Source organism: Takifugu flavidus, chromosome 13, assembly GCF_003711565.1.
Source record: "Takifugu flavidus isolate HTHZ2018 chromosome 13, ASM371156v2, whole genome shotgun sequence".
NCBI lineage: Eukaryota > Metazoa > Chordata > Actinopteri > Tetraodontiformes > Tetraodontidae > Takifugu > Takifugu flavidus.
In genome coordinates this window covers 14474428-14501468 of record NC_079532.1, presented here as the reverse complement: position 1 = coordinate 14501468, position 27041 = coordinate 14474428, and the positions used below count along the sequence as shown (strand labels likewise).

At 43.1% G+C, this 27041-nt stretch overlaps 1 protein-coding gene across 5 annotated transcripts in view; it reads left to right on the top strand.

Annotated features, from left to right (window-relative positions):
- tspan9a (tetraspanin 9a) overlaps positions 1-27041 on the top strand; it is a 134617-nt gene that overhangs the window by 72516 nt on the left and 35060 nt on the right. For 2 of the 5 annotated variants that reach the window (XM_057050965.1, XM_057050964.1), the window contains one exon: positions 5537-5616. In XM_057050965.1, coding sequence (XP_056906945.1) covers positions 5554-5616 — 63 coding nt within the window. In that variant the 5' untranslated portion in view covers positions 5537-5553. Of the gene's footprint in view, positions 1-4572; positions 5617-27041 lie in introns of those variants that run through there. The other 3 variants (XM_057050966.1, XM_057050962.1, XM_057050963.1) reach the window with 3 other exon arrangements.

Genomic DNA, 27041 nt, shown 5'->3' with positions numbered 1-27041 from the left:
TGAACACCATGGAGCTGCTGCCCAGAAAGTGCAATTTCCTCGCAACAGACATGAACGTGTTTGCTCATCCTGACTAAAATAGTTGTTTTCAAATGTTGTTTCCTCCTTATCCATTTCAAATGAAATGTAAAGAAAATGAGGTGAACGTAGCAAGCTGAATCAACCATCAGAAGAACCAAAGGAAGGAGCTCAGTGTTGGTGAAATGTCAGCGCTCATTTAGAGTCATTTTCTTTCTCTCATCTCCTCTCTCACACCTTCAGACCCAATAGTTCCTTCAGTAAATCACCATGTTTAATCATCTCAGCTCTGCGTGACACTGCCAGGGGTCTTTCATCAGTGACATTTTGGGGGCGGAAATGGCTCTCAGAGGGAAAAGATCGGCCAAATGTAATCATTTCACATCCCATAAACCTGGTGATTGATACATTTGTCACAGAGTCTGTAAAATGTCAAGAACAACGTCAAATTATTCCTAACTAAAGAGTTCATGCAGTATAGATAATAACAAAAAAAAATATTGTGGTGTTGGAGTAAAATCACTGGAGCAGCAAACATCCGAGTCCAAAACAAAAGCATCCTTTTTAAAATGCATCCCTAAAAATGTGCGTTGTGAGCAAACCGAACCTCCCTCCCAGAGTCAACAAAACAAGCCAGACAGAGAATCTGCTTTTGAACAGAATACTGCATAAAGTTAGTTTTCTTTTTAAAACGGAAAATTTTACCTTGTCACGTGAATTTTTTTTAATAGTTACTTGTCCTTGTTAAATAAAGTTTACAATATCTCAAAACTTAATTGATCAATACAGTCAAAGACAGTCTTTTAATCCCTTACCTGTTCTTTAGGATAATTCAGTAATTCTTGCGATTTCGGGGCAATTCTCAAATTACTTTACGCAGTAAACATATGACTAACTGAATTTATAACTAGCTAGCTTAAAAGTGGAGAATCAACATCAAAGTGTGTAGCAGAAGCTTTGGGTAATGTGCAAGTTGGTTTTTCTTAGTTGCCTGTTGCATTTTCCATTTTAGATTATGTTTGTCTGCTTGAAAACACAGAAGCGGGGAGATCTGAAGCAGACTCTTTCTCCTAAAAATAAATCCTTTCCTTGTCGCTGATGTGTGGCCTGACCCAGATAGAAGGTGGCTACAAGTCACTTCGGGCTTCCATCTCCCGCAGGCGTGATAACGGGGGCGATTTGTCAGATATTGGATGTTATTGTTTGTCAGCACAATGCGGGGGATTTCATTTAGTTAGGGAGCGATGGGAGAATTGAAAGAACCGATTTGAGCTGGAGAGGTTCTGCAATGATCATTTTTTTATTGAATGGTTTTATTGCGGAGGACCATAAGTGGATAAAAAGACAGAAGCTGAATGCTGCTTGCTGTTATCATAAAGCTTTTCATTCAGCCCATTGTCGATGTACCGCATAAGAACCACATAAGAAGTCTCTTTGTGTGTGTGTGTGTGTGTGTGTGTGTGTGTGTATGAGCATTTATCTGGGGAACCGAGTCGTGGACCGTATATATATCCCACTAAAACAGCTGCCAGGCTTACTCAGCTTCATAGAGATTCCTGTAACTGAACCAGGTCCAGCACCCCAGCTCCGGATCCCTGCTACGATCATCCTCTGCATGTTCTGTAAATCAGCTCCAAGCCCCAACTCCCTCTGCACCGCGTTTTCACACCAATTTTCCATTTCTTTCTCTGGAGGCTCTCGGACTAACGCAGGTACCCCTGTTCCCGCTGCTCGGAGTCGATGGATATGCACACTCCTCCGCAGTACACAGCCAGAAATGTGTCTTTCAGGCCCCTTGATAAATCAGTGAGAGTCCCACTGAGTGCTGATAAGTGTGCACAACTCTGAGAGAGTGGCACCAATAATGATTGTGATGAATACGGAGTTAGAGGCCACCGGGCTCAATCTAACATTCTCAAATGAGTCCTGCGGCATTCTATAGATTATCATAAAGGGATCCTATTTAAACCATGTTGTTTGTGGGTGGCTGTTGTCACAATTTAGAGCTTCATTCAAAGGATTGATGATGACATGTTTAAGACTGAGTCTTTGTGTCCTCAGGGTTTTGGTAGTTTCTAAAAAATAGTCTAAAGTTGACATTGTGGTACATAAAAATAAATTAAAAAAACATTATAAGAATTGCTACTGTTCTGGATAATGAGAACTAACACACTCAAACTTACACAAAACTATTAAGGTTTACACAATTATCTCAACTGTGAAACATTTTCGTATTCAAAGGACTTGTGGATTGTGAACGCAACCCTTTATGTCCTTAAGGTAGTCAGTGATTCTAAAAGTATTCTAAAGTAGTGGGTCAACAGAAGGATGGATTTTCTTCTCTGTCTCTTGGATATTCTGCGATTTACATTCAAGAACGTTCTGTTGGACCTCTGCTTCCATCTGGACCCTGAGCCACAACCTAACCATTACTCGCAAACTTGGCTTCAGACTCGTGAAATGAAGGAGACGGAACGTTTATTTCCATAAATTTATTTACCCTAGTAAAACATTTTTGCCAGACCTGAAAGTTTCAGAAAATGTATTCTGTTCACGCTGACTGGGCTGTGGCACATCTAGAAAGATCTTGTTATCTTGCGCCAACTTTCTTTTCTTGAGTTTGTTTTAGCTTGAATTCAGCAAAAACGTTCAAAAGATCTCGGACCACCTCATCAGTCCACTTCCCATTGAGTGTTTCTGTCCTGGTAATCAAAACACAAAGAAATTCTTGTAACAAAAATACCTGCTTAAACACAAAATAGAAGTGTGGAACACTGGACATTCTTCTGCATTAGCCCTGGCACTTAAGAGTTCTGGGGGTTCTAAAAAGTCCAGCCCTGACTAGGGTGGTTTCTTCAAGGAATGTTTGACGTTGGAGGAAAATTGTTCCTCCAAGGTAGCTTTGGCGACAAAGGTTTTTAAGGTTTTGGAAACTCCTGCATGAATAAAACAAGTTTGGTGGAAAACAGGCTATAGAGCGTATACTTTCCTCGGCCGTTCTGTATTTTATCCACTGGTAGAGCTAAAGCATTTAACAAATTAATCGTGAAGGATCAAAATTCTGTTGGCCGTGCTCACAGGGAGCTGCATATGAAGGCCTCCGGTCTGTACCGCCGTGAGCTGTCAGTCAATCTCAGCTATGGTTCTATAAGAGTTTTCAGCAAATAAAAGCCCATAATCATGCTTCTGATGGTGTCATACATCAGATCACTGTCAAATCCCAATGCTGCTCCAGTACCACAGATGAGGATGGTGTAATGATGAACAACAAATAGCAGCAGCAGCGTTCCTAAGTCCCTGCGTGGTGCTGTCACTGACACTTCATAATCCAATCATCTCATCTCTCCAGTGAAGGCCACCTGATCTTTTAAGCTTCCCTTAATATTGCCCGAGATCCCTCTGTTTTATTCCTTTGGGTTTCTTTAAAGAGTAACTCAACCCCAAAAACCATTTTATTTGTTCAAAACAAATGCATTTGGGTCTGTAGTAGTGTAGATTAACTAATGTTAATCGACCTACAAAGGTTGGATCACAATCAAAGTATTAAATTTGGCATATTTTCTTTAAAATTAAGCGATTGCCCTGTATGGGTTTGAAACCCACCTGTTACAATCAAATTGCGCTATTGAGATTGAGGCCAGTGATGTTTTAGAAGCAGCTTTTGCCCCAAACCACCACTGTCTGACCCGCCCCTCCCATTAAAACTACTACCGGTTGACTCAGCAATCTGTGGTGAGGAGGTTGGATTGAGAGATTTGCGAAGGTAGGGAGTAGATGGTCGATGCGTGTTGATTACCTTCTTTTTTTGTGTGTGTTTTTAATGCAGTTAATGTGTGTGTGTGTGTGTGTGTGTGTGTGTGTGTGTGTGGGGGGGGGGAGGGGGGGGGGGGGGGTTGGTGGGGATTGGAGCATGGCAGTCGAATCCTCATGACTCAAATATACTTTAAGTACCATTTAATTTAGGAAAATTAATTTCAAACATTTTGTTTTATGGGTTTGTTGCTGCTTTGATCTAGCATATTGGATGAGAGTACTTTGCTGCTACTTTACGTTGGCGTTGGCATTTTTTAACCCTTCATTTACTTGGTTGTGGTTGTTGGAGCCTGTTTTGCATCCTGTTATATATATCCGCGCTGGAATCTGCAGCCATGCTTAAATACGCTGTTGCAATACGCATATGGCATGGGTTAAAACTGGGACAATCATTTGTAACCCGTAGATGTTTTGAGCCCATTGCAGCAAAAATCAATTAGGCAATCATATAATTTCCAGCCTAATGTGTCTCCTAATGTGGCAGCCTTTTTTGCACACATTCTGGACTTTGGAGGGTGGACGTTGTGTGTGCTAAGCAAGTTCATCTGTGAATTCCCACAAAAATGAAACTGCTGAATTAATGTAGTCAAAGCAAACACAGTGGTGGGCTTATTGGAGACCCAGGGAGTGGAGAGGAGGAGCCTGGCCCTGCTGCTGCTGTATTGGCTGTTTGCTCAGCAGTTAGGAGGGGCTGGGAGATGGAGAGAGCAAGAGAGAGAGAGAGGGGGAGGGAGGATAGGGAGACAGTTAGGGGATGAAGGCAGTCTCTTGTTGCGAGACAGGGAATGCCTGTTATTTGCGTCTTCTGACAGCAGCGCATCAGTGACAAGCGCTGCTCTTCGGCGAGCAGAGGACAGGCAGAGGCGGATGACGGCGCTGCTGAACGTTGAGCCCTGTGCGGGGAAGTGAGTGCATCAGAGCGTGTTACACCAAGAGAAGGAGCAGAGTGGTGGAAAGAGGAGACAGGGAGAAAAAAGTTGCCCAGTCAGAAAGAGGTTTGTGAAACTGGAGCATCTGAGATCTTACTGGGCTCTTCTTCCCTCTGGAGCTACCTGGCAGAGCACCATCACGCTGCAGGGAAGTGATAAAGAGTAGAATAACTTCTTCCTGTGGGGAGGTGAGAGTCATGCTCCTTATAGGACGCTACTACTTCAGGATCATCACAGCGAGACAGTAACCGGAGACATTTAGGTCCAGTGGAGGTGTTTGAACTGTGTCATCCCATCTTCATCTCTAATGATGACTTTCTCACTTGATTGATGCTCTGTGTGGTCGCCTTCCTCTGAAACAGTTACGTCTTCTTTTGCCTGCAAAGCGGCGTAGATTTGGAGGGAGACTTGCCTCGTTCTGTCATCTCTGAGACTATGGTAGACTGTGCATCGAGGAGCCCTTCACCAGCAGCCGCAGCTTCAGAGCATGGAGAAGTCCAGCAGTGAGGAGTCAGCCATTCACCGCAGCCCCTCCGTAGATAGCCGCGATTCAGATTTCGCTCAAGCCTCGACGTCTGGCCGCCCGTTCGGCGGCCGCGGCTTCACCGCCGGCGCATTCTACGGCTCCACGGGGCCACGCAAAAACGCACAGCAGGGGCAGACTGGAGCAGCTGCCGACGCAAGCACAGGGGACAAGAGCGGCAGCAAGTACAGCTCCCCTAAAGGCAGCAAATACGTGGTCTTTTACCTGGATTTATCCTTTGTGTTCCTTTTAGAATTCAAAAAGTGCAACATGGTAAGAGGCTGCCTTTGCTGCTTGAAGTACATGATGTTCACATTCAACCTCATCTTCTGGGTAAGTGCCCCAATATTTTTAACAGATTTTCTCCTCTTTGTGTGTTAAAGCTGTGTGTGCTGAGTGTGAAATGATTTTAATGAGGGAAAAAGTGGGAAACGCATGTAATTTTGCAAGAGTGATTTCTGAATATGAGGTAAATATCTGTATGCATGATGCTACTCCTGGCTGTCAGGACTAAGTCAGCGGCATTACACAGAACCTCTGGTGGATCAAGGGGGGTCCATTGGGGGGTTCATTTCGTCAAAGTGAAATGCAGATGGATCACTGATTCTAATGTGGCTGTTGTGCATTGACCCTGTCCTCATGAACTGATACAAGCAGATGATTTGAAGTGATTCTGGAGCTAAGCTCATTTACGTGAACCTTTTTTTCCTCCTTGAATGACATTCATTCACTTTTAAGAGGATCTTATAATGATGAAAAATAGTGCAGTTTTAATCTGCCATGTGAGGCTATTTGGTGCAGTCTGCATATTTAAAAGTGGGAATCAACTGTAATTGTCCTTGTCTGTAATTACATTAACAAGGGAACATGATCATGGTCTCCGTGCCAGATTTGCTCAAGAGGAGATGTCACCTATCACAATCTGGCCAGCGTGTTTCGGGACGTTCTGGGTGTATTTGTTTATGAAAGAAATTAGGCATGCTTTGAATGTTTACAGATCGGATTAAAGAGCTTATGGGTTATGAGGCCACGTCTTTGTGCGGATGAAGCCAAGCGTGAGGCGTAAAAACATCCCAACTCTCGGGATTCCACTGAGTCACTGGGATGGGAGCCCTGTTAACTGGGGCAACAGAGTGGGCATTAGCATTGGACAAACACAAATGCGCATGTATCCCTCAAAAACAGCCGTTGTCCACTTCGGTGCCGGCATCCAGGCGCAATCCTAAAGAACCTCAGAGCTATATCTGCATTTCATCCATATCATTACAGCGTCCACTGAGGTAATCAGGCTATGGCGGGAGTGATTGCCAATGACACATAAATATCTCACGGGGTTCTGGAGTGTGTACTTTACTTCAGTTTAAATGTTTGCCTCATTAGAAAGTTGTCAGATGCATTAATCCTGAGTTTCCAGTGTAGTCCAGGCAGCGTGTTACAGTTGACCATGGGAGAAGTGGCACATCAAAGCATCGCAACATAGTAAAGGCACATTACCCCACTAATTCACTGTGATGGAAATGATTGCATTACATACAAGCCTCTAAGCTTGTCTGATTTAGTGGAAATGTTAGTGTTACATTGTGTCATACTTGTTGGACAGTCCAGCCAACAAAACCGGGATGGGCAAATGTCCCGAGTAATGTCACAGTTGAAGTCAAGTTAGTAAAAGCACCTAGTTTTCACTTTAAGCTGTTCTATTTTCTAAAAGACAGTCAGCCTTGTGGGAGCCCTGAAGTTACAGCCCACCCTGGTTTAGCATCACTGGAGCCCTTGCTCGTCGGTCTCCATGGTAATATTAACAACAAGGATGTGCAGTGAGCCTGAGAGTAAAGAAATTTTCATCGGTGAAAGCGTGCTTGGAGCCATGTAGACTTGAACTGGATGCTGAGTGCAGCTGATCACCAAACACCGGTGCTGTGTGATAGACAACCTGGGAATAAAGAATTCAGTAATCACTGTCACACCACTGAGTTCCCTGCAGACGGAAAGGTGGGAAGCATGCTGCATCTTGACTGTGTGCTGGGATGAGTCTTCCTTAGCCTGTGACCCTCTGGGAAATGGCACTCAGGGTTAATGTTAGAGGTCTCACATTTCATTACCATGAGGACAGAAGGGGAAACGGCGCACAGCAGGAACTCAGCATCAGGTACTGCTGAGGTCTTGCCCCACACACAGATACAGGCCTCCACGAAAGTGTGTTCACCACCCACACGCCACATAACACATGGGCTAAACAACATCAGCCACTCTAGGTATCTTTGTACACACACATGCTCCCCTTTCGTGGCCATCTGGTTCTTCTTTCTTATGTGGGATTAGATGAGTCTGAGCTGGAGAGGGAGCATGAAGTAGATTAGAGCTGTATTGGGTGATGCGGACAGGACTGAGATTGGAGTGCCTTCGGACAGCTCCGCGCTGAAGCCAACAAACACTCGAGCCGGTTGGCCTCTGTGCTGTTGGCTGTTCAGCGGGGTGGAGATCCCGTTCGATGAGGCTGTATGACTTGCTGGATGAGGTGATGAGTCAGTGTTCTGAGATACACTCGGATCAAAGGTTCTACCATATTATTCCAGAGCACTCCCTCCTCCTCGTTTAATCCCTTTTAGTCAATATGTAATGCATTCTACACTCATTCACATGGAGTCTGGCAATGATCAGTATGTTTTAAAGACACAAAAATTGTTAAAAAGGAGCTAAAAATGTTGCGCCAGGAAGCTAAACCCTCAAGCACCTGCACACAGTCTCACTAGTGTGAGAAAGGAAGGACACCATCACCATGCTATATAGCAAGATGAAGCCTCATGTGATATTCATATTCAGAAGTGTCCGCTCAGCAGCCTTGCCCTAACAGTGAATGCTTGTTGTATGAAAACCGCTGCTTTGTTAGCAGAGGGCTAACCATATGCATCTTGCATTCATGAATTCTTGATCTCACACAGGAATTGCTGCAGTATTTATAAATCATTTGGTGTGAGGCAACGGATTAGCTTCCTTATTGATTTTAACCACTGCATTTCACTGCCCACGCATCATATGTGCCCTTATTTTGTGCTACAGACATTACGGCTATATATAGTCTCTAGCTGCGATACAGGTCTGCGGCAGATCAAGTAGAATTTGCTCCTCTTTCCAAGAGCGTCTCGATCAGCAGCGTGGTCACATTTCGTCCTGCCGCGCACTGGTTCTCAAACCGTTCATGTTACCTGACAGAAAGGCATGTATAGTAATACACCTTCTGTTTGTTGTTCTTCCACACCCTCCGACGCATCTGAACTCCATCACTCAGTGCTTGCTGAGGCAAGGATCAGGGCAAGACAACAGATGAGAGTTGAGTGTGCTCTTGGGCTAGGATCAAACAAGCGGCAGACGCCGCGGTGTCATATGCATTCAATTCCAACATCTGAACATGAAAGGCTGGCGTTTTAATTGGCTTTGGAGGGAGCACCGACGTCATCTACCACGTCCATCGACGTTTTTATGACCGCATCTGCGATGCGATGGCGATAATCGATGTGCGACTCTGTCTTCGGGATCATCCATCATCAAACACTAAAACTGTGAAATGTTTAATTTAATATCTATTAGATAGATTAGCCCCGGAGAATATTATTCCAAAAGATTTGCAATTTCTATCAAAATTTAAAGGTATATGGGCCACTGGGCCTCAATTTCTGACTCGTCTAGTCAATATCTCCATCTGCCTGCCTTTGTCCAGCAGACCATCAGGGGAGATGAGCCTAATTTAACCATCTTCCTCTCTCTCTCGGTCTCTCTCTCTCTTTTTCTGTCTCTGCCTGCTTCGATTTTCCCAGTCGTGCTACATGGCGTTCCCGTGCTCATTAGCTCTTGTTGCAGATCAACTTGGGATACTTGTTTGGTATGCTTCGCTCTGGGGTCAGGTGAATCGTTCAGCAGGGAGCTGGAGGTATGAGGTTTTCCATTGAGTGCAGTGGGCAGATGGAGCTTGAAGGACACTCAGCCCGTCTTTCAGCATTCATTGGTGAAGGCTTGACGTTGAATCGTTGGCTCTATGAGAGGGCAGTTATAGCCTAAGACGTGTTGTTGCTGGAGGCTGCAATAAAATAATCCTTAGTTGCAACAGCATTCCATGAGTAAAACATTAGGCGCATGGTGTTTCACACTGTAAACTAGCATAGCGCACAGGTCTTATTGATAAAGGTTTCTTTTTGCTGTTAACTCGGCCACATTTGACTTGCAGTGAACAATCTGACAACGGGAGATAAAACAATACATGTTCTGGACAGGAATTATTAACCACCGGTGTGTTCAATCATTCAGTTTTTCCCACCCTGCTCCATTTCTATTGCGTCTTTTCTCTCTTTTCAAAACAACTCTTATTTTCGTAAATGTAAGCCAGATGACTTTGCAACAGACAGAACAGATGAGCGTCATTACTTCTGTACACAAAGGCAGAAATCTTTGTAATGGCTGCGTCCCACATCATTCACTCCCCACATGTCAACAACGGCGTCAATGTGCTTACGTAGCTGAAATGAAATTAAGAATATATCACATGTACATTTCCCGCCTCATGAACAAAGGTTCACTTTCGGCTGTGCTCATGTTTTTCCAGGCAGCTGAGCAAGGTTTTGCATCTCATCATGAAACAGTTGTTAATTGGACCACAGCGCAACACGACTGATCTGCCAAAATTTCTGCCAGAGAATGAGAATGAGTGAAGGGCCTTTCGTCTGCCTACATTCCAGTTGTGCCTGTGAGGAGTCAGTGTGCCTGCAGGTCAATAAATCAGACGAACAAGGCTCTGCGATTTCTCTCCCCCAGCTTTCCGACTGCAGTCTCCTGACACATATCTCTGCGAGAATGTTTCCATTTACTGCTCTGTTCCCTTTTCCGGTGCAGCAGAACTGTGCCACTTTATTTCAATTTGTGGAACACAGAACGTTCCTACCGGCAGCGGAGGTGTCACCCAGGTCAACCTTCTGTGTGAAGAATCACTACGTCTCCTCATCCTGCCCGCGGCGTCCGATCAATGCTCATCTGCATCCAAGCAATGAATTCATGTGAAATGCTAGCTCGCTAGTTCTGCTACTCAGCATTTTTCTCGTGACACCTGAAGGCAGATTAGAGTGAAATCAATATTTTTTCAGTCCGCGTTCACCTCCAACTCCGCCAAGGAGGCTTCCAGAATATCATTTCCTCTATCTTTATAGAGCAAATGAAATCCCTGCTAGATTACCCTGCTGGCATTTAATTATCAGTGTGGAAGTGACGAAATTAGGAGCAAACTGCAAAGAAAATCATTTGTATTCACTCACACTGTTGTGCAGAAGGGCACTTGTATTTTCGACCCTATAAGTGCCCAGTCATGCACAGAGACACGCACAATGCATTTGTTTCTGGCTTCCGGCTACCTTGTTTCTCCAGTGGTTACTGTCAGATGATGTATCAGTGATTCTAAAACCTTTTTTTTTAATCTCTCCTGAGACGGAGCCTTCTTGAGAGCCTCCTCTCGTGCCTCTGTAATATTTAGAGGGCTTGGTGTGTGTATACAGTGTAACCACACGACAGAACACACACCCGGTGTGAGCAACATGCTCAATATTTAGCGGGTTTTTTTTATACATAAATCTATTTTGTGGATTGGGGTCAGGCATTCACTGGTAGAATTGTAATGAGTTCAGGATCCAAAGTGCACTCCAGCATCGACCCGTCGATGTTGTTTTCTTTTGCAAGCAGCCTTAAACTTTAAAACACATATTGGTTTTAGAGCTCAGAACTAAATGTAATGTTATAAATGGTAACACATTAGTACGCAGACGGATCGTCTTTAAATGCCTCGGGGGTTTTTTTGGAAGTGGTGCAATAATTAGATGAGCCGTATCGCAGAGCACCAGTCTACCCCATCAGCTGATGAAGGAAGCCGCTGTGATTTCAAATGGATGATCGCTCCGTTGTCTTCATAGCGAAGCCCAGATCTTCATCAGAGGAGGCTGTTGAGTGCTCTCGTTACGTCTGATCCAATTTAAGCTCCGATCACGTACTAGGTGTGCGTGCAGTCAAAATCTTTCTCAGCTACTGTAGCGAGATAAGCGAGGGGCAGATTGTGTAAATCCAGGAGGGATTACTGCCATTCTGTGTGCCGATTCTTTATCACGACCAAATGGTAAACTGCTCCTGTGCCTTTGCCTTTCGACCTCTTATCGCGTGGTCCAAGTAAATGGTTCTTTCTGTCTATTGTACAGTTGTTGTCTTACTGGCAGTCACGAAGGATCATTGGCTTTGCCGTCCCTTTTTTTCAGGTGGTTTGTGCCCTGAAAATTAGACACAAAGTAAGAAAAAGAATTGTGTACTACCTCATTTGATCATGTTAATATTCTATCTCAAGAAAGAGGAATGTTTAAAAGAGAAGTTCCAGCTCTGTCGACAGGAAGAATCAATGCTTGACCATTTTCCAGGTCAATTTACCTTTTGTTTCATTATCATTAATTATCATTTGTTTCATTATAAGTCTTTTTCAATGCCCCAATTTTCAGTCTTCTAGGGTAACCGCTTCTACCATTATCTAAAGATCTAATCATTAAAAGTGAGGATTGATGGCCTACACTGACAAACCAGGACCCAAAGTTAAGTTTACCACACTGGTGCACCAGTTTAGCCATTTTGGAACTCATATTAAATCAATTTATTCAAAGACTCACAACAGTCGACTAAAACTGTTTAGGGAACAGCTACCCGTAAACTGTCCTCTTTTCGCTCTGCTATCCTCAGAGCTGCACTCGGGCCAGCTTCCAATGCACTTTTTGAGCTAACTGGGCCACCGGATATACATATGAGCAAGGATATGTATTCACACAGGCCTTTGGTTTGACTATCCACAGAAGCAGACAGAAGGAGAGGAAGCAAAACTCTCAGAAATGAGTCTGGTGAATTGAAGAAGTCGCTGCAGGATTTTAAGTGAAACTGTTCATTAGACTGTTTTACTTCACCTTTGAAACAGAAGCTCGCAGCAGCCACCAGCTACCGTGGATCGCGGGCTTTACGATGGAGCGTTACACAAGTTGCTGGCAGTAATTGTGATTTTACCCCTAGCGGCTGCCATAAGCCCCTCACAGTTGCCTCTCCTGTCGTGGGCTACAGTGCCACAGCTGTTCCCTCAGGGTTAGGGCCATTAACACAGGGATTGAACGCTCCCCCATTTGCAAAATACAACACCAGAGGTCTTTTCCTTCCTCATTGTCCCTCAGCCATTGTCGACAGCCTGTCAGCACTGATGTTTCCAGTTCTCTTATTAACCCAGCCAGGCCTTGGTAATGGGAGACTTGGGATAACGGCAAATACAAAAGGATAAGTCAGAGCGGAGCTGAGTGGGCTGACAGGTGAGGGAAGGGAGGCTAATATAAAGTGTTGATTATGGGGTCAACACCACCCTCACTGAATAATAGTATTAAATCCCCTGTGAGCCCCGAGTAATTATTAGTTATCTAGCATCCACCCTTGGCAGCGTTGGTAGGCACCCCACCCCGGTATTTGATTTTGCAGTGATTTTATCAGAGAGCACTGCTGCGTGTGTGGGGTCAACACATTAATGCCCCCTCCATTTCATACACAACTTCACTCTTTCAAAGGTTGTTATCAAGCTCTATCTGCATTTTTTGTAGCCTTCTAGTGTCAATAGACTGCCCTCCCCCCCCCCTCCTTTTTTTTTCTTAAACACAGTTCACATGTAAAGTCGGGACAGATGGGACGACCAGATTTTTCTCCCCAGTCTCTCTCGTCTGAGAGGAGCCAGCCAGAAATGCTGTCTGTTTCCTAGATGGGAGGAAGCGATGCATGAAAGCAGAGAGGGAGAGGAGAGACCTCTTCCCCAAAGGCAAGAGAGGTGAACCCACTGATGTATGATGATCGCTCCCTGAGACCTAAATCACTGTCACTTTCTCTCCCTCTACCTCAAATTCTGCCATTTTTGCTTTCTGCCCAGGAATAAACATGAACTGAATGTGGTCCTATGTGGATCTGCAAACACATTAACCATGATTTTCAATTGGCAACATGTGTTTTATTGCTGAATAAGCAGTGTGGCCCTTTGTTCATGCCATGTTTACAGGTTGCTTTTTGTGGGGGAAGCTTAATCATTTTGCCAGCCTCTAGCCTTCCTGTTGGAGTAGCTGTGCCGAGTGAGAGTTTTCTACATTACCTGTGTGAATCATTGAGTACGGGCTGAACTTACTTTGTTATTTACTTTGTCTTCAGGTTAGAAGAGAAATTGGAATTTACTGGGCCCACATTTGACTTGCAATTAATCCTCATGGCAGTTTGTCATTAATGAAAAACAAGTTTACTTCTGTGATTAATCTGATTCATAGTTTTAATGATTTGACAGCTCTTGTTGGTCTGATTCTACCTTGTATCATTTTCATCACTGTCCATCACTGAATGATAATATAAATTGGTGTATTTCAATTGATGAAGATCTTTCAGTTCCAGATCTGCCGACTGGCATCAGCTCTCTTGTGTCTGGTGGAGGCCTTTTCTTTTTTTTCTTTAAAGCGACTGGACACAATTTAGGAAAACAAGATGGACGTATATAAAGTCATGCTGGTTCATTAATAGAGGGGGGATTAGGTTTCTATATTTGACACCAGCTGAGTAATTGTCCTTAAGAAATTGCTGATGGCTATGGGACACCAGTCATCTTAACCCCCCTACCAAAAAACTCCCAATTTTTGAAATTACAATGGAATTCTCTTATTTTCCAGTTTTGTTTCAAGAGATTTTACTTGGGCCATGTGCAGTAAGAACAACAGGACAAATATACACAAGCATTTCTGTTAGTTGAATTTCAAAAATGAAAAATAAGCTATTTTTGTGTCTGGGTGAATCATGGAGGGTTCATGGCGTCATTATAAAAAGACAAATCCTCCTCCTAAGAAATCCCGTTTCATGCTGGTCTTCATCCTGGTGGATTTATTAGCCTGCTTTCACCGATGATCCAATATTGCCTTCAGGTCCGCGAGGCTCCTCTGTGATCAGCCGGTTCTGCTTTCAGTGGCGAGCTCAGAATAACTTTGTTCGGAGAGACATTTGCAGAGGATGCGCTCTGGTGAGGATTAAATAACATCCATATGCTCCGAACCAGTTTCACTCTGCTTGGGTGCTGTTTGTGGTGAGATGGAGGGATCTTAATTATATCACAGTCCATCTCTAGACCGTGGTTGCTTCAGCTACATGTGCAGGCATCATTAGAGCGTTGTTGCACCTCTGCATAATGCATTCACTTGACCTCCACTGCATTAATAGGACATTCAAAGTCAAACTGATGACTTTCAATTCATGCACACTCATATCCTGCATTTATTCCCATCCTAGTTAATAAGTGTCAGCACTCACTGACCATCTCTGCTAAGCTTTTCTTTAAATATAACCAATGTGTTTTATTACTTTTCACTATATTTAATACCCTGGTTGTCCACTCTTGTTAGTGCAGCACCACATACAAAGAGGCTTTTCAGAGGCAGCTGCTGTGGTCCTGCCTCTGAACACAGCGATAAGTCCTGATGGCACAGATCATCTTTACCTCTATCTTCTGCTTCATCTTTCTAAATGAGATAGATCCACTGTCCGCTGGCAGCCATCCTGCGGCGACATGCTGACAAAAAGATGCGGCTCTGTAGATGATCACTTGTCCAGCCAGCATTTCAGACCGCCATTATCCAGACCCGAATCCAAGGCAAGAAGACAATTAGGGGACAAACAGTGCCGGTGATGGACAGACCCCAGGCCTGTGATGACAGCAGGGGTTCGTTTAATGTGGCGGACAGCTTCAATGCGGTTTCCATAGGTGATCTTGATGCACAGATACAGTCTTGTCACAATAGCGCACAGGCTGGAGTGTGACATTTACTGCCTTTCAGAGAGCCCTGGTAACTAAATCATGATGCCCCGAGTGTGGCCCACTTGAGCCTGACGTAGCACTTGTTTAAATCTCTGTGTAATCTGGAGAACTTCCCAGGTAAACAAGCCCACCCGGAGGAGGCTTGGTTGCACGCTAATTTAGAGGAATATCAGGCCTGAGACACCTGTTGGGAATGTGGGCTCCTGGATGTCTGTGACGTTCATTTATTCATGTGGCAAAAATCAATTCGGCTTAAGGATTCCAGTTAACACCTGAGGTTTGTCTCTCTTTTTGCCTAATTTCCTGATAGTATATGTGTTTTTATTTTATTGTTTTGCATTGTCTGCAGCTCACCAGAACACAGCCATGGTAGATCTGTAGTTTTTGCTTAAATGTGGCGTATTCATTCTTTCTAAAGGTGCAGAATGAATAAACAAACATGGTTGCATCTTTGAAAATGTTTAAAGGCTGCAGAGAGTGTGAAACATTAAAAACTTGGCAAAAAGACCTCATTCTGACTCTGTTCCATTATGGGTACCTGTACTATTAAGCACTCTGAGATGATGGTTAATGACGTGGATGATATTACAGCAGACTTCATCAGCAGGGTCAAAACATGTCCAAGCAGTTTATTATATGTTCCATCACAGCAGAAATAAGGAGTGAAATAAGTCTCAGCAGCTGAGTAAACATTTTTTGGTGGACGGTTTCTTTACGAGCCAGAGGACAATTTGCTGGGAGTTTTGTTTCCTCAATTAACTGGCGCCTGGGGGTGCAGATGGGATCACTCTTTTTTTTCCCTGACTGTAGTGATTAGAGAAGAGAATGTCTTCACCATCAGACAGTGTTTGCTTTGATCGTGAACTGCTTCCGCTGAGCCTCACAGTGTTTTCTGCCAGTGCTGTGGTTTGCGCTGTTTGCTGGTTTTGCTTGTTAGTGCTGTCATCTGGATCAACACTGGACCACCACACCAACCCTCTGGGTGTCTGTTGCTTTGCTGTTTTTGTCCTTTAATAACATCTCAGAAGTTTCCAGCCCAAGCTGGACTCCTCAACATGCACACGTGACTTACATACACTCACATGTGCAACATAAGGGTCAAAAAAGTCTATTCTGCTATTCTGCCCAGCTTATATTTTTCAGTGTAAAAATTGAGTTTTCAAGTAGTATCTAAGTAGGCTTTTAAAAATGTGTTGGAGTCAAATCTAAATGCAAATTTTGTGCGTGGCATTTTAGATTGAATTTTTTTTTTCTTGACTGCATCATAACCAAATCAATGAATTCAGTTCCATAATTGATAAATCAGACAAAACAGCCCAAAACCCTAATTTCAGTTAATTTTTCTGAATCAATTTCCCTATTTATCTTGTAAATTTTACTATTTACAGCAAAATTTATTTAAAAGGACTTTCTGTCTCTCTCAACCGATCTTTATTGGGTGCTAGTCGAAAATTTGTTTTGGCCAAAAAATATAGATGTTTTTTTCCCAGACCAGGGAATTTGGGTCTAGTATCTTAGAACAGCATAGGAGATGAAGCTAAAAACTCATTTCTCTGTAGTCTACCCTAGATGAGGTGCTGGCTCTGTAAAGAAAGAGAGGCAGTTTGAAAAGGAACTGGTTTTTCTAAAACAAATGCACTGGGCTCTGAGAGCAGCCACATTATCTGTCCAACCTCTCTGACCTTGACATGAAAGACTACAGAGAACCTGAAGAGCATTAATGTCTGCTTGAAAATCAGTAAACACCAGCATCATGTTTGTTGAAAGTGTTACCACCCTTTCCTCTGTGGCATTTTCTGCCCCATTTGTTTGACTGGAGCTGATTAGACCTTAATAGAAAAAAAATTAATTTGCAATGTGATCATCCACATGTTGCAAAATTGTTTGATGCTCATTAATTCATCTTGTCCAACATTTATTCCTGATTATTTCCCACAAGACAATTACTCGAGTGGATGCCGCAACTATCAAGAGATTCGCCTGTTATTCAAAAATGCTGCTATCATGTCATCACTTGTTTGTCTTTATTAACTGAGCATTCTTTCGGATTTAATTAATAATCAGAGAACGCTGTGCCTGACCCTACTCTTCGGTAAGTAGTCTGGTGCTGCTGGAGCTCACTGATTCATGATTGGGCGACGGCAATTCACCACATCTGACGGCATTCTACATAAGCAGGCTCGATTTTAATACCTTCAATTTTCACTGAATTTAGGAGCAGCTTCCTTGCTCAGCTGTTGTGGTTTCTGCCCACCTCATTTGCAGCATGGCTGCAAATAAAGTAAAGAAGATGTACCGAGTCAAAACTGAAAATGCAGCTTCCCCAGCATCATAATGGCACCAAGATCATGACCCAACATGGTGTTATTGGAGAGGTGTGGATGAGAAAATTGCCTGCTGTAGTATTTATGTCACAAACACGTTACCCAAATGGAAGGGTTTGGGTTAGTGGCATTTAATGTTCAGTTTTGGGATGCAGATTGTAGTATTTCCTTTCTTTTTATTCTTTGGGTTTGCGAGCAGCACGTTACCTCAAGAACAGAGGTACAACTGTCAAGACTGAAATGTAAAACACATGTGTGACACATGGGCTGGTATTTCCATGTTCATGTGCTTCTTTGTGTGAGAATGAAAGGAATTAGTTCCACTTAGTCAACATGGTGTGTCCAAGACTGTTCCTGTCATTTTAGCTGTCACACGGTACCTTGATTCTTTCAAAGCCCTACGTGTCCTTTATTGATGCAAGGGTAGACACACACACATACACACAGCTACACAGCCACACAGAACTCTTGTTTCTTATCCTTCAGTATTAAAATTGGATTGCAAGTTAAGAAAAGTCATTTCCAGAACCTGCTGAAGAAATCCATATTATTGTGTACCTATAGTAATTTCTTGTTATTTTTTTGGGGGGGGGCTTTGATACTTCGATGATAATAGAAACCCAAGCTCTGTCGTGCAGCCTATTTTTCACTTTCAATCGCACATGTTTAATTGCAATGCTAATGATTCAGGATGGGCAAAATGACTACCGTATTTTCACGACTATAAGGCGCACCTAAAACACTGAGATTTTCTCAAAAAAATGACGCTGTGCCTTATAATATGGTGCGTCTTGTGTGTGGACTGAGTTCCAAAATCTGCTGTGTGCCTTTGGTGGGTGCACTACGGTAAATGCTCCGCCCATCGATTAGCGGCACACCTATGCGTAAGGATCCCCTAAAATGGCACCGGTCAAGCAACACGCATAGGAGGCTTACTTTAAACTGACAAGACATTTTAATGCAAATGAGTCCATGGTCAGAAAGTGGAGAAAACAAGAAAGTGAACTGTGCCAAGTGAGGAAGACGAAGCTGAGTTTCCGCGGGAACAAAGCAAGGTGACCCGAGCTGGAAGACCGAGTGGAACAGTTGGTTGTGGAACAGCGAACAACTGGAAGGGGCATCTCTACTGTCACAATTCGACAAAAGGCCAAAGCGATTGCTGAAGAAATGGACATTGAGCACTTCCAAGGAGGTCCTTGGAAGTGCTCAATGTCCATTTCAATGATTTCTCGGGGCACGAGAAATCATTGAAGGCGAACACTCCTTCACAAAGACTATGAGGCAGCGGCGGGCAAGTTATGCCACCATATGTGGGTGGATTGTAGACGCATGGGCTATGATACCGTCATCATTTATTGTAAGAGCTTTCACAAAAGCCGGCATCAACGCTGAAGCGGAACTGGTCGGTGAGTCTGATTCAGATGATGAAGAAGAGGAATTCGGGATGTTCAACATTGAAATAGCACAGCTGTTTAATTCAGATACAGATGAAAACTTTGATGGTTTTGTGGCGGGAGAATGAATATTTTGTTCAATAAATGTGTCGAAACTCACCGTTTTACTTCCATTGTCATTTTTTACTGTATGTTTTAGCATGCGCCTAATAATACGGTGCGCCTTATGTATGTTTTAAATACAGATATAGCACCCATAACTGAGACTGCGCCTTTTATTACAGTGCGCCTTATGGTCGTGAAAATACGGTAATGACGCTTTAAAAGTGAATCAACAATTTGAGTTCACATTCCACAAGGAAGTGGAAGTTAACAGAGACCTGATTAGATATATTATTGGCACCAATGGATCCAACAACAACAAAGCTAAGAAAGTGCCCGGAATCAAAAACATCACACTGAATAAAGAAAGAGGCATTTTTAAAATGTATGAACAATCCAAACAAGCTCTTCACTTAGCCAAAGAAAATATAGATGAATGACAAAAGTACTGCTATATACCTGAACATTTGCTGGCCACATAATTGGCAAAAATGGGAATGGAGTTAAAAATATTATCGAGGCCTCTGGAGTCATTAAAATTATTTTTGACACACGTAAAGCAGAGATTCCTCAGGTGGAGGGAATGGTCACCATTGTATGTGTTAGGACAGAGGAAAAAATCAATAAGGCACTGGCACTGCTCTAATGAAGGACAAAATTTCTTATCACTTGGACGTACACATGCTCAGCAAAAAGAAATCTCCACCGAAACAAGGCCTAATATCTAAACCCCCCAACCTGTAAAATTAGCAACATTGACTCTGACAAACTGAGTAAGAAAAGGTTCATAACTTTTCAGTAGTTATTGATGGATCCGAATTATAATCCATACTCCTTACTGGCCAATCTGGATGAGATGCCCATTTTTTTCACAACCAGACCAAAGAGGAAGAAGGAAGAGTTGATAAAGCCAAAGAGCAAATCAGATAGCCAGGTACTACTCAAAAATAAAAGCTCTAAAAAGAAGCATTGATCTCTCCCTCTCAGATGGAGACTGCAAATGTTAACTGGCTTTGTTTTTTATTTAAATGTTTATTACAGTAAACAATGTCTAAATCAATCATTTTTGAAGGTGTTTGTGAATAATGAACTAATTCAACTAAAAAAATTCAGAGAGCACAATTGCTGAGCACTTAAAGCCAATGCTCCAATCACTTGGAATACCTTTATTGAGTTTGTGTGCTACCACATAGATTGCTCCTCTTGTATTTGAGGGTTCGCCTCAGTGAAAGGATTTGTGATTGAGGCAGATTATAGACTCATTCTAATTAGAGAATCAAGGCACTTGAAGATAGATCTGAGTTTTAATTTGAAAATAAGTACAATTTAACTAGTACCAGTCGTATAGTTTACTTATATTTTTATTTATAGTGCCTATATATAGGCAGGTTACATAACAGTTAGTGGCTTACTTCCAAAGATCAGAGCTAATGTGGTTTGATCTTTAAAAACTCTAAGGTGAATGTCCATTCGGAATCTGGAACATCACCAAAATTTCATCAGCTATATCGGAAAATGTAATTAAAATTGTTTATTTTGTGGACGGACAATGCTGGCTGCCACATAACCTTAACGACAGCAATGGTCTGCAGCCACAGGCACAGCTGCCTGTGTTGAGGAGGGTCTTCCCTTGATACAGGAAGATCAAAGGATTATGTGTTCAGGACTTCCAGCAACTCTGCATACGCGGATCCTAACACTTGAACCATTGAGTCATATTTGTAAATTAAACTACTTTAAAGCTACAACATTCATGCGTAATCTCCCACTCCTTTTAGACGACCCATGTCACCATTTTGTCTCGTGGAAGTGCACGTTAAGAAGAATCGAGGTCTGCACTCGAGAATCGCGCTGACCTGGGAAAATTCATCTTGCTAAAATTTCACAGGCCATACATTTTCATTGACACCTATTTAAATTGAACCACTTTAAAAAAAAATTGTTGAAGCAAATGAAGCAAAAAAAGTATTGTTTTCGAAGACGGCGTGTACTGTAAATGAGACTATTAACAGCAACCCCCAACCTTTTTACTTTTCTTCAGCGACTGCTTAGAACAGAAAATATGGTCTGATTGGGATAATTGAAATGACCAACTCCAACATGCCAACACTCTACGCTGGCCTCACACCTCTGCTGCAAAGTGATTTTTTCAGCCTGGATGCGAAAAAAAATAGTAAGATGGTAGCGTGAAAGGGGGGTCAAGGAAGCTATCCATGTTAAATTGGAGAAACCATCCTTAAACAGAGGTGGTGGCCTGAGGCACTTCCTATCACCCACATACAATGCAGTCCTCCACTCCTTCCAACAGCAAAACAAACATTCACACCATTCCAGGAGACCCAGTGACTCATCACCATGTGACCCAGCAGACAAAGGGGAGACACCTCAACAGAAACTAGGTGAACGACCCGACCAACGACCCTGCTAACGACTCTCAGGTGACCACCCGGATCATTAGCATGCAAATGGTCCACAGGGGCTATATATTTTCAAGCTCTCTCCCCAGCGATTTCAGAACTGAAGAAGCCTTCTGGATAGAAGGCGAAACGTCTTCAAGAGAAGAAACCCAGTCCAGTTGACAGAGAAAACTACCTTGGATGGTAGCGTATTGATCATTTCTTAGAGTAACGCTAAACAGATCACAGTTTTTGCACATTAGCCAACATTTTCCCCTCCGAGGTGGGTGCAGAGCTCCGCTAAATCACATTAGCTACATAAATTGTGTCTATACACCCTTTGGATTAATAAAATTCACAAGAGGGCCAGAGTTTAAATGATCAGCAAACAGCTGAAGGTTTTTGGTAGAAGGTTTCCAGGATAACTACACAAGGATATGGGCAGTCATTAATTATTGTCCATGCTAGAGAAGTGAATCCACTATCAATGCAGCTGAAAATCTGCAGTAGAACTTCTTTAAAGGATTTTTTCTATTTATACACACACATCTTCTTGAGAACTTGTAGCTATAATACATTACCCAGCTTGTTGCTACAATCCTAACCAAGCCAAACTAACCCAATGAGCCTCACCCTAGCTTAAACCCAATTTTTTTCTCAAACCTTTGTCAGCCCTGACAGCTCTTTGAAGCTCTGGGGACCAGACAACATGTCCTCACTCCTCAAAAATGTACTCATTTTGCTAGTAGAATGAGTATTTGGTGCTCAATATGTATGCACTACACATGGACACACACACACACGCCGATGGCATTTGCAGTCAGACTGAGTCACGGAGTTGTTGTGTCCTAACTGGAGTTAACGACCAAGCTTGTGCCTAATTTTGGAAGGAGATGCAGTTCGAGGTAGACTTGTTTATTCAGTGCTGCAGTAGTTCACCTGGAAAAGACCTGCTGCTTATTAAATGGAAAGGTTATGGCAACATAAAGTCTGACATAATTTGGTCAATAAATTGATTCCTGCCTCATGCGTGTATGCTTAGTAAACCATGGTGAACCACTGGATTAGTCCCATCATGTAAATGTCCTGGTCTGAGCTCTGCAGCTTAAATGCCGGGTTTGTTTATGAGCTCTCTCCTGACACTTCTAGTATGACCTCCTAAATCTGAGCATATGCAAATTTATGTTCAAGCTTGTTTATGTTTCCCTCTGTATGACTATTGATGAGACGGTGTTCGGGTCCTGACAGAGAGCGCTTCCTTAGCATCTGTTATGACAAACCGGATGTTCTCTTTCCCATGCAAGGAGGATGGGAAGAGAACTTTGAGATGTGTACCATTGCAGGGATGTAATGTTACCCTTCCGGCCTCTCTCTTTTTTTCGGGTCTTTCTTGAATAAGCAACCGACAATAGGTTCCAGCCTTAATATTTCAGAAGCGAGCCACTGCACAAGGCGCCGTCTCCCTTGAGGCAAGATGTGGTAACCAAATGCAGAGATGTGTCAAAGTGAGTTCTTCTAACAGCCCCCTAACAGAAGGACTGTGTGTGTATGTGTGTGAGAGGGTGGGGTGTGTATTTTTCCCCCTGCTTTCTTGGCTTACTCGTGATGGGCAATCGTGCAGAATGTGGTTACCGTGTTTCCAGCTGTGATAAGCTAACTTTAGCACTACAAGCGTCCCTATTGTGTAGCTCTGGTTAATTACAACCCAATTACCCAGACTGTGCAGCTGTGATCAGAACACCATAGAGAAGCCTGACATTTTGCCACAGATTCTTTGATACACAGAACGTTGCCTCGTGCACGGATCTGTGCGTTTTTTCAAATTGCTTTCCCGACATTTAGGGCCCAGCGTGAGATTGGAGCCGATGTACAGATTAGTGTTGGTGTTTTAATATTAATCAGGTCTGGCAAATGTTGCCCAATTCCTGTTGATCCGCTGGCTGTGCTTTTCCTTTCCCTCCACCTTCATGAGTCCAACCATGTAATTCTCAGTTTTGTGTCTCCAAGGACATGATTTGGATCTGATTACAGCGGGCCTCATTAAGAAAACACCCCAGTAATGATGAGGAAAGCTCACACAGGCACATACGCAGACCATATCTCCAAATCCAAATGATGGTATTTGGGACAAGTATGCCTTTTCCTTCTTCCCTTCTAATTGTTCTCCAGAGCAAATCTCCCCAGTAGCCAAATTGCAGCAGTTCTCAGTGTGGTGAAGCACTACATGCAGCCAGAATGCGCAGGGTATCAGCCCACAGATGCTAATGTAGATGCACTCCTATCTTTTTGAAGTCCGGCTTGACTAATGGCAGAGAGCGCCTTAATGCCCTCAGCAGTTTTTCCCTAACTGGGAGAATGCGGAAGATTTGTGGATCCTGTAAGAGCGGGTTATTTAATTGAGCTGCACTTTCTGCTGGAAACTCGCCGCGTTCCACAGACTAAACTGTTTCTGAACCCCACACAGTTTCAGGAGGTGTTTTACTGTTTATGCGTCATTGAAGCAAATTGGACCTCACTCACATTTAATTGCTGCTAAATACTGTATTTTTTATGTATTTATTTTCTTGGTATTACAGCTGCAAGCTGATGGGTGGTATTTGTCACCTAGGCTTGACTGACCTCAGCCTCAAATCTTTTTTTTTTTTTGCAGTTTTCCCACTAATGCCTCTGTCCCATGTGAGCTGGAAGGGCACTAATAGCCGGGCTCAATCAAGAGGAAAATTAAGTGTGCACAACAATGCCAAATGGAGTGAAACTATTCTGTAATGACTGTATAAGTCAGGAGGAAATGGCAGAGCACACAACTAATTCACAGCAAGATGCCTCCAAAGAGATTCAATAGCGATTCCTCTGAATTGGAATAACTTTTTCTCCACCAATGTGTAAAATAAGACTTTAGATTTCATCACTGCTGCACCTCAGTGTACATTTATCTCAGTTTTTTTTTTTTTTAAATTAAAAACGCATCCATACTGTAAGCTCTTTCACACCTGAGGAACTCAATACTTGGTAGTAATCAACCTTTACACTGAGCTGCAGAAAGTGGGAACAGCTTTGGGTGCAAGATTATCTTTTTGGAGGACTAATTAAACTGAATCTCAAAAAGCCAGAACTGGGTGTTGGTCCAGTGCCGTATGAAACACCCGCACCGGCTTTTGAAATGCCCTGAAAGAAGCTTAGATGCACCAACCAACATGGAAGAATGGTGTACAGGCACAAAGGTAGCTGTAGATCGATGAGCCTCTCCCAATTTGTCGATGAAAAAATGAAAAAACAAGCCAGGAAAATTCATTTCACAGTTCCTGTTGGTGCCTGAGAAATGGTGGGGTCAACTGCCTCGAAGTAATGACTTACGGCATCATCCTGGCGGAGCAAATGCAAAATCATCGGGCCATGCAAATATAGTGGAATGCACCCACCTGAGGTTTGGAATTGACAGAAGATGTGCCAACCCAATGAAACAACAGTGAAAACTGAACATCATTTTGATATTTGATTTCACAGCTCCTGTCCAAACATGGGAGGAAGGAGTCACTTCAGATGGTACATTGTGCCACTCTACGTGGAAAAAACGATCCGTCATCACAGGAAACGTGTCCATTATTTGTCAGAAACCGATTGCAGATGCAACCTCTCTTTTGGGATGATGGATTTGGAGGCAAAAGGGGAAAAAAAGAACCTGAGGGGATTTCTGGGACAAGGATTTCAAAGGTTTATGTAACCCCACGTGTCACTTTTGTCTTCATCCAGCTCTTCATCTCACTTTTGCAGGTCATAAGTATTCAGCATGCATCAGAGAAAATCCAAACAAACGCAGAACCGTCAGTCTCATGTGAGGCTCAGAACAGACCTGTTTTCTTTTTTCTTTTTTTTAAAATCTGAGTTCATTTACAGACAGTTGTGTTTTCAAGCCCTCTCTCGGCTCACCTCCTCAGAGAGATCTCAGCACATTTTCAGTGAGCCGGAGCAAAGTTCTCCTCATTAATTACCACATTAGGATGATGATATTAACGATGATGATGATGCAGGGAGATTTTTAACAGGGAAACTGTGCCTTGCGTCTTGCCCCCAGAGTCAGCCTGATTCTTCCTTCATATTGCAGTTGGCCATAGCTTTTAAGAAATATCTGAACGTTGTGTCCTATCCGTAAAACATCCACAGTCGAGGTGGACTTTTCTCTGCTGTAGCTGCACATTTGCTTTGAAAATTTGTAGATTTCGAGAACTGCAGCGTTGGCTTTATCCTAATAATTTTTTTTGTAATTTTAGTATCATGGTGGCCCCTTCAGACCTGACCTGAATGTACATTACTGCTGCATTGTTTTGGTATTCTGCCTTTCTTCAGGGCTCCCTGCTGTGAAGAAACAAACTCTCCAGACACCCCAGGAAATAAAAAGGGGGTAAAACTTTTTCAAAGCCACCCCGCTGTCTACCTTGACTACTTATTAGTTTAATTAAAATGATTTGAATGAGCAGCCGAGTAGAATATAATGACTCAATGAAAGGAAGACAGGGAAGCAAGCATGATGGAATAATTGCTTGATTTAACATCTTCCACACAACCTCAGCATTTGATCTATGTTCTAAATTATCTGTTATTCTTTGCAAACACGCACACCCACACACACACCCCACTGAGAGGCCATTGAACGAGCCAGGTAGCAATGGGGTTATTTCCTGTTATCGTGTTTGACAGGACATTTAAGTGCAAGCATGAAGTTTGAGCACAGGAAGAATGTAACCAACATTTTGATGGCAGTTGTCTGAGCTTAAGCTTGTTGCGTGAAGCTATTTTTTCACCAACAACCCTGCATAATGACCTGCTCGTCCTTGTTGGAAGTCCTCAGTGAGGCTGGAGTGAGAGTTGTGCAGTATGATGGAAGATAAAAGGATTGGAGGGGAGAAGAAGCAGTGTGGGAATCAAAGCATTAATGTCGGTCCACAAATATAGACTTTGCCTGTAGCGACGGCCACGTGGGAAGAGTATGGTGGTGTCACGCATGATTGATGCGGTGGAGTGACCCGTCAATCATTGGAACTGCCCTTGCTCCTCCTCGGATCCCGGCTTGCGTCGGCAGCTGCAGCCGCACAATAAAACTGGCTGTCAGGAATCCCACCTGCGGAAATTCCACCAGCGCCTTAACTGTCACATATACTGTATGTTCTTACTTACGTGCATGTTGCAGTGCAGGTTTTGAAAAGTCGGTATTTGGCAGCGCAGTAAAGGCCACCTCAATTAACATATCTTTTGAAGGGTAATGAGGGTCAGGGCCTTCATTAAGGTCTGCTGTCGTGGTGTTGGGCTCCGCTCGATGAGCTCCAGAATCAAAAAAACACATGTCTATCAAACCTCACGATCACCATTTCATTTTCATCCCATTTTGGCATAATTTTTCTTCAGAAAAAAGAAGCGGCTGCTGTCTCAATGCAAATCCTCAATTTGATCTCAAAAGTTCCATTTTACACCAATTGAGTTCAAATGAAAGCTTCTGTTACATTCCATATCCATGAAATTACATCAGACATGCTAAATTTCCTTCTCTGAGTGGGATTCGGTGCTTGTGCTGCCATGCTTCATGCCCTTTTGTCTCCAAGAGGCTCCATCGTCTGTGAAGTTTTGAAACTTCCTTGTTTTTCTCTGGAGAATATTTTTGCTGTTTTGCTTTAAA